General features: G+C 42.1%; 1 protein-coding gene across 1 annotated transcript; it reads right to left on the bottom strand.

The window, feature by feature from the left end:
• Positions 1-2,044: 2,044 nt before the first annotated feature.
• On the bottom strand, positions 2,045-10,595 carry LOC130402641 (uncharacterized). Its single transcript, XM_056606891.1, has 11 exons — positions 9,960-10,595; positions 9,696-9,855; positions 9,226-9,309; positions 8,671-8,835; positions 8,474-8,572; positions 8,157-8,386; positions 7,866-8,044; positions 7,685-7,778; positions 7,248-7,540; positions 7,073-7,164; positions 2,045-6,991 (listed from the first exon to the last, which is right to left on the bottom strand). Exons 1-9 carry the CDS (start codon positions 10,056-10,058, stop codon positions 7,481-7,483), a joined length of 1,170 nt encoding a protein of 389 aa, XP_056462866.1. The 5' UTR covers positions 10,059-10,595; the 3' UTR covers positions 2,045-6,991; positions 7,073-7,164; positions 7,248-7,480.
• Positions 10,596-12,123: the final 1,528 nt, after the last annotated feature.

The raw sequence follows: 12,123 nt of genomic DNA, 5'->3' as shown, positions 1-12,123 counted from the left end.
GTACAACTAGGTGATTGACTGCTATTTAAAAACGGTTGAATGCTTGAAATACTAAGATTATGGAGTTGATAGTGCAAATAATTATATTGCCGTTGTCAAAGAATATTAACAGGTATTAACAGCTAATAACAGATAACAAAAGCGTTGCTTCATAGGCTAATGTAGGCCTACGTCGCCACCTGTCCCTCGGGTAGGCTAGCTAGTTCGTTAGTAATTGAAATTGAACAATGAGAAAGGCTTAGATAAGTACCATACACAGCATCATGTTAGAAGGTAATTTACACAATGTAGTCGGCTGTTTGTAAAAAATAGTTTGTTTTTAGTGATTTACTTTTTTCTCCCTGCAGCTTCAAATAAGCATCATACATCTTAACTATCTCTCTGCCAATCTAATATTTTATATCTATAATCTTTCTTATCTATCTACTATCTGTGTATCTAATCTGTTTTATTTATCTGTCTATTCGGTTTGTCTGTGTCTTTGTAAATTAGGTAATCTTTCAATATGCCAGGCAGCACATGTAAGACATGCCCCTCCTGCAAAACCATTCTGCCTTGCGCTAAAAAGGTTTGCAGCCACTGCAAAATGGTCCAGCCTGTAAAAGAACGCCTCAAAATTGCCTTGAGAAAATTTGAGGCTAAGCGGGAAGAGTGGGCGTCTTCCCGCAAGAAGAACCACAACATGGCTGTTGTCAAGCAGGAAATGTTCCTCCTGGTATGTAAACAATTCAGATTAATTATGTTCTACCTTTAACTGTCTGAATCACTATTGCTTTGAATAGTAGGTCTTTTTTGATTACTACAGGCAAAACATTAACATGCTGTGATTTCCTTACAGCTCGAAAAGCTTCAAGCAGCAGGATATAAACCTGTCCTGCTGCTTGGAAAAGCCACTAAAAAGAGCCATGTGGTCAAGGTGTTCACACCTCGTTGCACATTGGCCACATTTGCGGAGGAGTCCCTCAAAAAAATGGGCTCCATCCATGAGTACATTTGTCAAGGTATGATTCTTTATTTTTATAAATTCCACACACCCTCTGCTTTGTTTACCAAAATACTAACTGCATCTTGTTATTTGTCCACCACATTCATTTTTATCATGGAACTATTGCTACAATTTTTTTGGTTGCCATTTGCAATTTAATAACCCTTTGCAACACTTTTCAAACTTGCACAGGATGGACCCCTTTTGCAAGTGGGACTGCAGAGGGGCCAGAAGAGGGCAGGGGGACCACTCAGGTGAAGACATACAGGAATATCTATGACAATTAAAGAGGCTAATCCTATATATTGTTATATACTGCATATATACTCCAATATATTATGCTACAAATTACAATATACTAAGTCAGCTGTATAAGTGCTAACCTCTTTTCATGTTTGTTTATGGTTATTTATGTGTATAGATGTGTATAGATCTGTATGGTCTTAATTTCATATTTTTTAAAACTGAATTTACACTTGAAGTTCCACTGTTGGACTTTGAGTGAGTGTTATCTTATGTCATCTTAGATGGACATGGACATGGGAGAGGTGGAGGACAGGGCCGTGCAGGTGGAGGAGGGGGAGGAGGTGGCCCTGCAGGTGGAGGAGGTGGCCCTGCAGTTGGAGGAGGTGGCCCTGCAGGTGGAGGAGGTGGCCCTGCAGGTGGAGGAGGTGGCCCTGCAGGTGGAGGAGGTGGCCCTGCAGGTGGAGGAGGGGGCCCTGCAGGTGGAGGAGGTGGCCCTGCAGGTGGAGGAGGTGGCCCTGCAGGTGGAGGAGGTGGCCCTGCAGGTGGAGGAGGTGGCCCTGCAGGTGGAGGAGGTGGCCCTGCAGGTGGAGGAGGGGGCCCTGCAGGTGGAGGAGGGGGCCCTGCAGGTAGAGGAGGGGGCCCACCCGGACACGGAAGGACCAGGTATGGATTTTTCAATTAAAGCATGCATGAGAAGGTACTAAGTGTCATACAAATAAACATCATTGCCTGAATGAGTAATATTTTATTTTCCATTCCAACAGCGGTCTCTACTGTGCAGAGGAAGCGGAGGAGAAAAGGTATGTTCAGAATGTCTGTACAGATCGAATTGCTAATTGACTACTATTCTTTTCACCATAGCATTACATTTATTGTAGTTATTTTGGAAAAAGGACTGTAATAAGAATGTTGGTTATGACCATTTGAGTCTTTGTTTGAATACCTCAACATTTCTTTCCTACAGAGCATCACAGCCAGAAGGGGCTTGAAAAAAGGAATAAGACTTTACCAAAGAGTAAGATGAAATAGTTTGTAACGATCAGAGCACTGACAAACCCTTTACACAATTTATAATTATGGAATTGTAAATTATTCTCCTGTGTATTCATAGCAGCGATTACAGCATTAATACAGTATTAATAATTACTGTTATTGATTTTATATTTGCGGTATTTTATATTTGCCAGTGGATAAGCATAGATGGTTTTGTTGTGAAAAACATGTTTTTTATATTTTCAGATTGCCCCTACCATATTGGTCGTGACTCCTTCGAAATAAGGAGTTACGGGAAGGAGAGGATGAGAAAGGTTTGACAGACCCATAAAGACCCAGCAAAAACACATGCGTGATTAACTGTAGGAATGACATTCTCGCTGATTGATCATGAGCATGCATATTAAGTGCATACTGTAAATGTAATTTACTCATGTATACAAGTAATTTGCATAAATATTTTGGAATAGTACCGTCAATGCATTTTGTCTATCAAACTCATAGGCTAACACTGAATTTATTATCTTACTACTGAATTTATGGTTCCTTTCCTTGATAGGGCATTAAAGAAGTCCTTGTTGATTGGCAGCCTTGCCCAGTTTGGTATGTATTTAATTTGGTTTCTTTGTTTCACTGGGTTTTTTTAAACCACTTCATTGCTTTTCCGAGTATTCTATATTATACCATATTATTTTGCACCATCTTGGTGCAAAATAGCTGCTGCTATTTTAACGTTTAACAGTAGTTCTTCCACCAAACACACTTGCCAACCAGATTTCCTATCAAGTGGTTTCATCATTCCCTTTCTTATGTGTCATACACTATTACATTATTAGATCTTGAATTATTAGAAAATGACTTGAAAGTGTGGTATTGCTCAAGAACAAAAATGTGCAAAGATTGGGCTTGATTTGTAATTGCCTTTATAGATGAGAATCAATATAAAGTAGGTATATACGGTGTGTTATGTAAGTGGAGTTCGACCAATCATCACAAAACGGTTCATTGATATATTTGTTCTCTTTTCAGTGGGAAGGAGTGGGCCAGGTCCTGGCAGCCAAAAGATTTGAATTAGTCCCCCTGCCCTCTTCAAATAAAAACATATTTTCAGTCTTTCTAGAATGTGGTGCTACTCCTGATACATGATTGCCCTGCCATTCAAATGTGGTCACTAAGAGCTTAATGACACACACACATATATATATGGACACAACAGTTAATATAAATATGAATTCCAGTCTGTAGGCAGTACATGGTGGGTAAAGTTAAAGTAACTCAAAAGTTGTGGGCTGAAGGGTCTCTAGGTAATAGAGTAGTAGCAGCAATTAATTGAGTATTTAATCCATTCAATGTATTTAAGATATGCATCCAGGTATAATTGCAAATGGCTATATTGTATAGAAAATATTGATTTTAAACATACAAGTGCAAGCAGGGCCTACTGAATGTCAATTTAGTCACAACAGATTATTAAAATATAGTGCTGATAGATCTTTATTCAACACCAAAACACCAGATTCTCTTGGATGATTAAGTTAGCTGCTACGTCAAACCAACCATGGTGTGGTGGTGGTTTCATATATGTGAAAGGGCATTCAAATATAGCCTACTACAATAATACATTTTATTTGTAAATCACTTTTCATAAAAATAATCTCAAAGTGCTACAACAAAACACGAAGGGCAATAACACAATAAAATAAATAATAATAATCTAAGGACCATAGGTGTTATAGGGTGTACCGATGAGAAGGCTGTTACAGTAATCAAGCCTGGAGGGGATTAAGGCGTGGACGAGTTTCTCTGCGTCAGAGAAGGTGAGGATTGGGCAGAGTTTTGATCAATGATCAATTAGGAGGCCGAAGCCCTAAAGGACAACCCTGTCTCATGAAAATTACGTTCCCAGAGAACTATTCGGCATTCTCAATTACGTTTGTCTGAAAACGTATTTTGTCTCGACAGAAAAACATGGTGGCTAAGCCTGTGATGGTTGCTATGGACGCTGAAACTAGCAGCCCGAATGCCGTTTAAAGCATGGAAATAAAACCATTGTCTTTGCTGATTATGTTATTTTATGGAACCGTGTAATGATGTTATTTTTCCACACAAACACAGAACAGTCTGTTCAACCCGGTATCACGCCAAGGCGTGAAATAGATACATTGGTCCACCTCGCAAGGAGTGTTCAGTGTCACGCTATGCCTGACCAAAGCGTGAAGAGATACACGTTTCTTCCGCCCATCTAAATGAATGGAGGAATAGCACCAATAGGGGTCGATACGTTCTCCCAGCATTTGGGGGAAATGGTTACGTATATATATTAGATTAGAAAACTTTATTTATCCCAAAATGGGCAATTTCGTTCACAGTTTCCAGTCTCACATAATAGATTACTTAATAAATACAATAAATAGCAATAGGAGGTAGACAAAAACATATATCAAAGGCAGTCCAACACACATTTAACTCACAATTCATTTCAGCCCGTCAGTAACAACCACCCTGCCCCCGGAAACACTGGTGTGCTCTCCACCTACTCCTTACTTTTGTCATCATTTAGTAACCTGATGGTTGCAGGGATAAAAGAGTGGGAGTACCTCATTGTTCTTGGCAGGCAGGCAGGCAGGCAGGCAGACAGACAGACAGACAGACAGACAGACAGACAGACAGACAGACAGACAGACAGACAGACAGACAGACAGACAGACAGACACACACACACTAGGACAGATTGACCATTAAACGTGTTTCTAATAACATTTCTAGCGAGAAATATACTTTTTACTTGCATAATCTTCAGTCAGTGAATGTGTCTGATCTTTTGTTCGATAGTTAGTTTTATGGTCTCCCTAGCATGTTTCAAAGACGTCAGGTTGCTAGGGACGCGACGATCTAGTTGTGGGCCAGCAGAGGGTAACATTTATACCGAATTTGGCCTGTAACCAAATGTATGATATGCTATACGTATAGCCTAGTTTATATGTTATAAATATTTGTTATATGGTCTGGTTATACCTGAACTTGGTTAAAGATGTTCAATGGTCAGATACAGATCATGTTATAACGATAATTGAATAAAAGTTATGGTCTACTTATAGATAGAATATTACACGACGTAATAATTGTATACATATAATAGCCTATATTTTAATATTAAATTAATTAATTACAATAACGGCTTTAAACATGTGACATGCCTACGTTTTTTGGGCCTTTTCTTTTCAATGGGCCTGCGTCAACGTCACGTGACTCTCGTCAAACCACGTTGGTTAAAGACGGCAATGGAGCTTGGTTAGGAAATAGAAAGATATACCATGAAAATATCTTCCCGTAACGGGGCAAACAAGGTGTCATTTGTCATCTACGTTTCGAGGCGATTGCAACGGTGCCATGCATGACCATATTTGACTATGTTTCAGGGTAGTAATTAGCTGTCGATTTTGGAGGCCTTTATAGATAATAACCAGCTATAGATTTGCTACCCGATGGAGTTTTCTGACAAATTACATGTTATTTAGCATCTACATTAGCAGCTGAGTCCAATGAGATCAAGCTCGACCTTGTGCCACACAGAGATCATGTCCTAGACCATAGGTGTACCATGTAAAATACAGGGGCCATGTAGTGTAGGGGGCCGTGTAGGGCCGTGGAGTGTCATGCTTTGTGTCATTGGACTCAGCTCAATGTGTAGATGCTAAATAACATGTCATTTGTCACAAACTTTTATCGGGAAGCAAATCAATAGCTGGTCATTATTGATTAAGGCCTCCAATTTCGACAGCTAATTACTACCATTAAACATGTTTGAATGTGTTCATGTGTGGCACCGTTGCAATCGCCTGGAAGCGTAGATGTTGAAGGACATCTTGTTTGCCCTCTTACGCACCGGCCCTACAAGAAATTACTCAGCAAGTGCTCCATCTTGTTGCACCTCACCCAGCGGCTCGCTTGCAAGATTTTGGTCTGAAGTTCTACCCAAACCTACACCCTAGCCATCCAACATGCATATCTGAGAATCAGGCCTCTCTTTAATAATGACAAAAAGTTATGAGAGAAACACACATTAACTTTTTGTTATCTCATAAGCGGCGTGGTGCCGGCTCCTTTTGACCTTTTGACCCCCGACTTCAAAAACGTGGCCACAGGCCAGCTGTGTCTACACACCTTTAGCCACAAATGTACACCTCCATCCCACAAAAAATGGGGACTAGAAACTAACCTCTGTCTTATGTACATTTACTGTACTGTTGGAGGTCACGCCCCTTTGCCGACCTTTTCGAGATAGCTAGGGATGCTAAAATGTTTACACACATTTCCGGGGGCCCCGTGTACGACATATCCGAGATTTGGAGTTCTAGCCCTTAGAGAAAAAAAGTTTTCCCAAATGGAGTGTCATTTGGACAAAGCCCCTCAGAAGTGTAGCCTGCAAGACCTAATGGTTCAGAATATGGTGGAAGAACAGTTTTTGAGATAGGAAGGTCCTACCGCCCTGAAATTTTAATACCTTATTCTAGGGCCTAACTGGGACCCCCTTCCTGCCCTCGGGGTCCGACCGGGCCAAGTTTCGGTGCGGAGCAATATTAGATGATAGCATAAACTCAGACCAAAGTGACTTACCTGCTTTTGACATGTACTTTGTTGTCAGGGCACAACGGGAGAGGTAGCTGTTTATTTGCTCCACCTCCTCACCTGCATTGCATTTGAGCACTGCAGGTCCTTCTGCAGTTGTGACAGCCTCTCTGCCTCTTCTTCTGCCCTTTTAGATGTCTAAAATATTTACAATAATTACAATAGGAACTCAGTCTGCCCAACAACTGGCACAAAAACATACATGAATATGAAACATACCTTCACATATCTTGTGGAGAGGGCCTTGTGTAGCGTCTCTGCTTTGTGATGGTTCCAACCCATTGCATGCACAGTGAGCATGTCCACACGTGCTGGTATAAGGAGAATTACATTATGTTCTGCAATCTATGAGCAATATTAGATGATAGCATAAACTCAGACCAAAGTGACTTACCTGCTTTTGACATGTACTTTGTTGTCAGGGCACAACGGGAGAGGTAGCTGTTTATTTGCTCCACCTCCTCACCGGCAGTTGTGCCTGCTCCCTTCTGGTTCCGACCACTCCATTTTATCTGTTGCAAGGATGGGAAATATCTCTCTCCTCGGTACATGTTAAGTGCTTTTAAAAGGAAGCCATGCCGACACACCGCAACCTCAACGCCTTCCTCATCCAGTTTAGAGGCCCGCCTAGAGGTCTCCCTTGCTGCTGCCCCTTTGAGAGTCTCCACATGTGCCTCTCCCCTTTATCTGTGAATATAGTGCATACACATATTGTTAATGTAATTCACGACAAAAGAGTAGGGAGTATGGAATACTTCTAGAAGTCCAGGAAATGCAATGATTCCTTTAGTAACAGAACTATTTGAGTGTTTAAACTTAGCTTAAACTTACATTCTTCACCGCCATCTGTATTGTGTTGACAAAATCAGACACCTCACTGTCTTTGGCTAGAAATAGCCCATCAAAAAAGGGAGTGTCATTAGATCTAGGGGAAAAATATATAACATCCATTACCTACTCTTGTTGTCACTTACAGTCACGACTCAATTACCAAAGAGAACTTAAAGTGCACCTTCCAGTATGGCCAAAGCGATAACGCTTCCTGTTGCCATCTGCTGACACTGCTACCATTTCAGGTGTGCAGGCAGGGCAGGTGAAAGGGGTATCACAGCAGAGCTGGTCTTTCTCAAAGGAGGCGTATGCAAACTCAAGAAAGCTCCTCTGCAGGGCATCCCCGTTGATCTGTCCAGACTAGAAAGTATATCAGAATATGGAAAACATTTTTGAGATAGTCAAAAAAAAAAAAAAAAAATTGCTGACAATATTGGTGAGCATAATAAATAGTATTGCTGATGTCACTTACTCTTCCTGCACACAGTGTGCGATGTTCCAGCATTTTTGCAAGGGCTTGCCTGGAGAATCCAGGTGAGATCAACTTCAGCTCCTGAAAGGTGTTGAGGTCCACCGTGTAGATTGTGGAAGCATTTGCAGAAGCTGGCCAATATCCACTCCTGACTAGGTCTCTCACATCAGGGGCCCACTGCTGCAGGCATGTTTGGCACACATAACGTGGCAAATGCAAATCATAACGCCCTAACGAAAAAAACAACATTAGTCATAATCATTGACACATATTGTATATTAGACTAACAGAAGTCTAAATAGAGAACTGGTTTCTACCATTGATGGTAATCAAGATGACTGGTTTCCCAGCTTCCACTGTGAAGCTAGGGACCTGGCAGGTGCAGTGCTGTGCTGGCATTGTGGGTAAAATGCGATCTGTCGAAAAGAAAAGTGAACATTCTGTATATGGCAGCAGACTGAATAAACAAGATAAGGATCAGGAAGTCTAGACAGGTAGATTTGTCAGACCTTACCTTGCTCATGTGTGGCATATATTCCAGTCTCTCCTCTTGAGATACATGTGGATGGCTTTAAAGAAGCCATCCACCACGCTGTCCCTGTTGTGGAGTGGCCGTTTGCTGTGGTTATGCATGTCGCAGGCCCCACAAAACCACTGCTCCGGAAGGCACTCTCTGCACCTAAGCAGACAAAACACTCAAGTCAAGTCACTCAATTTATATGATATACTTTTTTTAGTGTACATAGATACATTCTATTATTTGATTGATGAACATCCAACCTTATAACAGCCGGCTTGTGGCAGAAGCAACACAATGGCTTGCCAACAGCCTCAGATTCCAAAAGGCATCTGAGGTGGTACGGCCGTGCTTCCTCCCAACGGTCAGAGGCTTTCTGCTGCCTAACAGACCACGATGATGCTGCGCTTCTCTCAGGCTCAGCAGGACAGGGGCTTGAATCCAGTAGGGCAGAAAGCCTCTCCATGTTTTGTTCTGCAAATAAAATATAACCAAATGATCTACATTCTATATACAGTATTTGGATTTCAGAATTAAACACTGTATATTTACCAAACATCTCTTGAGGATTTTGCTGTGCTCTGGGTAAGGGCAAGGAATCCTCTGAAGGAAGTGCCAACACCTCAGTGTCCATGCCTGTTAAACAGTACATGACAGATTAATATATCTCTACGGCAGACACTCAAGTGCTTGCACTGCTGCAAGAAACTCATTTGACAGCAAGTACGTCAATCAAACGGTCGTACTGCACTCCCTCTCCCCCGCTCCCATGTACTTGTACTTGGAATGGGTAGAGTCAGCGTTGAAGGAGAGGGGGTAGGACCATTTGAGTTGTGTATTTTCAAAATCTGCTGGCGTTTCGCAAATCCCATACCCAACCTTTAACGGTCCAAATGTTACAAATCGACTTTGACCCACGGGAACGAAAAATCGAATAATAGAAAATTCTGACCCATCCCTAATTGCCATGGGTAATTGTTTGTCACCAAATTAAACTAATCTGAATTTGCACATAAACAAACCTGTAGTTAGGCCACTCCATCGGTCTGCACGGCCTGTATGGCCCGCACGGCCTCCACGGCCTCCACGTCTCCCTCTGGCCTTGCCGCGTCCGCTCCGTTTGGTTGAGCTCCGTGGTGAATCCCCTCCAGATCTTGCCCGATTGACATTCTCCGCAGCCTCCTGTGTGTTTAAGTCCAACATCTTGTTAGACGGAGTTTCTGAGGTACTGAAACATTCATTTCATGTACAAGTTCAAGTTCAGTTAATGTACAAAAGGTTGTTACCATGGCTTCTGCAAGGAATTGGTCATGCATCAACCCAACGGCAAGGTGTCTTCCTTCTGTGCGGGGGTCACGGAGATCCAGGTCAAACAACTTGTCCATAGCAACACGAGAGAAAAGTTACAGCGATAGAATGAATAGAACTACTGCCGACAATCGATCTTGAGAATGCTTGTAAGATTAGCAGTCCTAGCTATATGTCGCTCGAGAGCAGCGTCATAGAGCTCGTAAGTTCGCCCCTTCCGGTAGGCCCCTCATGGGACCTCTGAGATCGAAAAATATGAATGGGTTTCAATGGAGAGAAAGTAATTATTTTCTGGTCCCCGTCTTTATATGTGCTGGATTACACATATGTATACGTAGCGGAAGAGTCGGAGCCAGGCTGAGCCAAAGTCGGCGCATTTTCCACATAGCCTGCATTAATAGAGTCATTTTTTAGTTTTTATAGTTTTTTATAGCTGCTAGGCGTAAAGAGTTCACCTTTCAAAGCGGGATGTTTATTGCGGGGGAGGAGCCACGGCGGCAGTCGTGATCGTAATTTCCGGTTAGTGCACCACGGAGTACTCGATTTGGAACAGCACTCACATCTGAAAAATTAACGTAGTAGATAGTACGGATAGTATACTTCCTTTAAGTATACTCATGGAAGTACAGGTATTGGAACACGGCAGCCTTAACAGCATAGCCTATTTGTATAATAAGGGAAATAATTACTTTTCCAAAGCCAAAACTTACTTTATTTTTCAAGTTTTACAAAGAAGAAATCTAAAAATCATTGTACAAGATACTGTGTGTGTGTGTGTGTGTGTGTGTGTGTGTGCGTGCGTGCGTGCGTGCGTGCGTGCGTGCGTGTGTGTGTGTGTGTGTGTGCGTGCGTGTGTGTGTATAACACGCTATTTTATGTTGAAATGCGACGTAATCCAGTGTTCACGAAAAGTACACTGTCAACGTATGCTTTTGGCGACTGGGTTGGCTCTCAGATATACGTGTTTCTAACAAGATGATATCATTAAAAGTTACATAAAGTAACATGTAACCAATTTTAGGAGTGTAAAAGTGAATTACAGTATAATATAAGTTGGACTAACAATAAGACCAGGACCAGAATCAGAAGAGACCAAATTCGAGAGGAGCCACTGTACTGAGCAACAACAATGAGGCAGACACAAGAGTAACAATTGAGTAGCCACTCTTATATTTTACAGTGAACAAAGTAATTTGTCTGGTTCGTACAAAATGCAAAATATTATACCAAACAGTAATGAAAATAAAAAAAGTAGTGTGCACACTTAAAACAAAAATGTCTGGTGGGGCCCTTAAAATAAACGGAGTTGTTGAAAGTTCACCCGATTCCAAGGTTTCTTGTAGTGTAATGTGAGTGTATTACTTGTGTGAATGAGTGTGTACGTGAATATCTCCTCGGTGCTAATCTTCAATCAGGGTAGTTGGCTCGCCATCTTTCACAGCAGGAAGTTGTCCTGAACCTCAGACTCTCAGTCCTCTAAAAAACCTGACCGTTGCTCTGTGTATCAAGGTGGAGCATGCCAATGCCGAACCTCGTAGCAGCTCTCCGGAGGACAGGCAAGCAGTTAGCCGACGTATCTCTCCTTCGTTCAGCCACTTGGCTCCGGACCTCCACTGGGTAAGTGCTCCGACTCTTTTTCCTTTTTCACAGGTTTTACTCTGGGTTCTTTCTCTGGTTTTCCTCTTCTCCTTAACGCACAGCTGCCCTCGCTTCCCGGGCCGAGATCCGAAAAGACCGGAAGAGCAACGCGACTGCACTTCCTCTCCGAGCCGACAGGCTGAGCGTGGCCTGCGTAGCTTCTGATTGGCTGCTGAGAACTAGGTACCCCACGTGGGAGTACGTGCGAGTTGAGCGGTGCATTCAAAACAAATAAGATAATCAAAGCAAAGTCTTTCTTCTTTTACGGTACTAAATGAACAGTGTTTCTTACACCTGGTTACAAACAGTTTAAAGGGACTCTGACCTTTGTTGCATTTGAGAATTACAGCACATTCAAATCATCCCGCCTTCCTCCAATGCCCCACCCCCTAAGCGTACAAAACTAAGCGTTATTTTTTAGAGTACTGTAACGACCTCGCCGGTGACATAATGATGTCGAGTCATTAGTAGTTGAAGGTAGTTTTAATGAACCAAAACCAGGTC

This window comes from Gadus chalcogrammus, chromosome 13 (genome assembly GCF_026213295.1).
Source record: "Gadus chalcogrammus isolate NIFS_2021 chromosome 13, NIFS_Gcha_1.0, whole genome shotgun sequence".
Taxonomy (NCBI): Eukaryota; Metazoa; Chordata; class Actinopteri; order Gadiformes; family Gadidae; genus Gadus; species Gadus chalcogrammus.
This window is presented reverse-complemented; position numbering and strand designations above follow the sequence as displayed.

Bases quoted from the DNA above. Each gene is read 5' to 3' on its own strand.
- LOC130402641 (XM_056606891.1), bottom strand. From the start codon at position 10,058: ATGGACAAGTTGTTTGACCTGGATCTCCGTGACCCCCGCACAGAAGGA. The intron at 8,573-8,670 runs GTAAGGTCTGAC...TCTTTTCGACAG, and splicing joins ATATGCCACACATGAGCAAG to ATCGCATTTTACCCACAATG. The intron at 8,045-8,156 runs GTAAGTGACATC...TATACTTTCTAG, and splicing joins GCACACTGTGTGCAGGAAGA to TCTGGACAGATCAACGGGGA.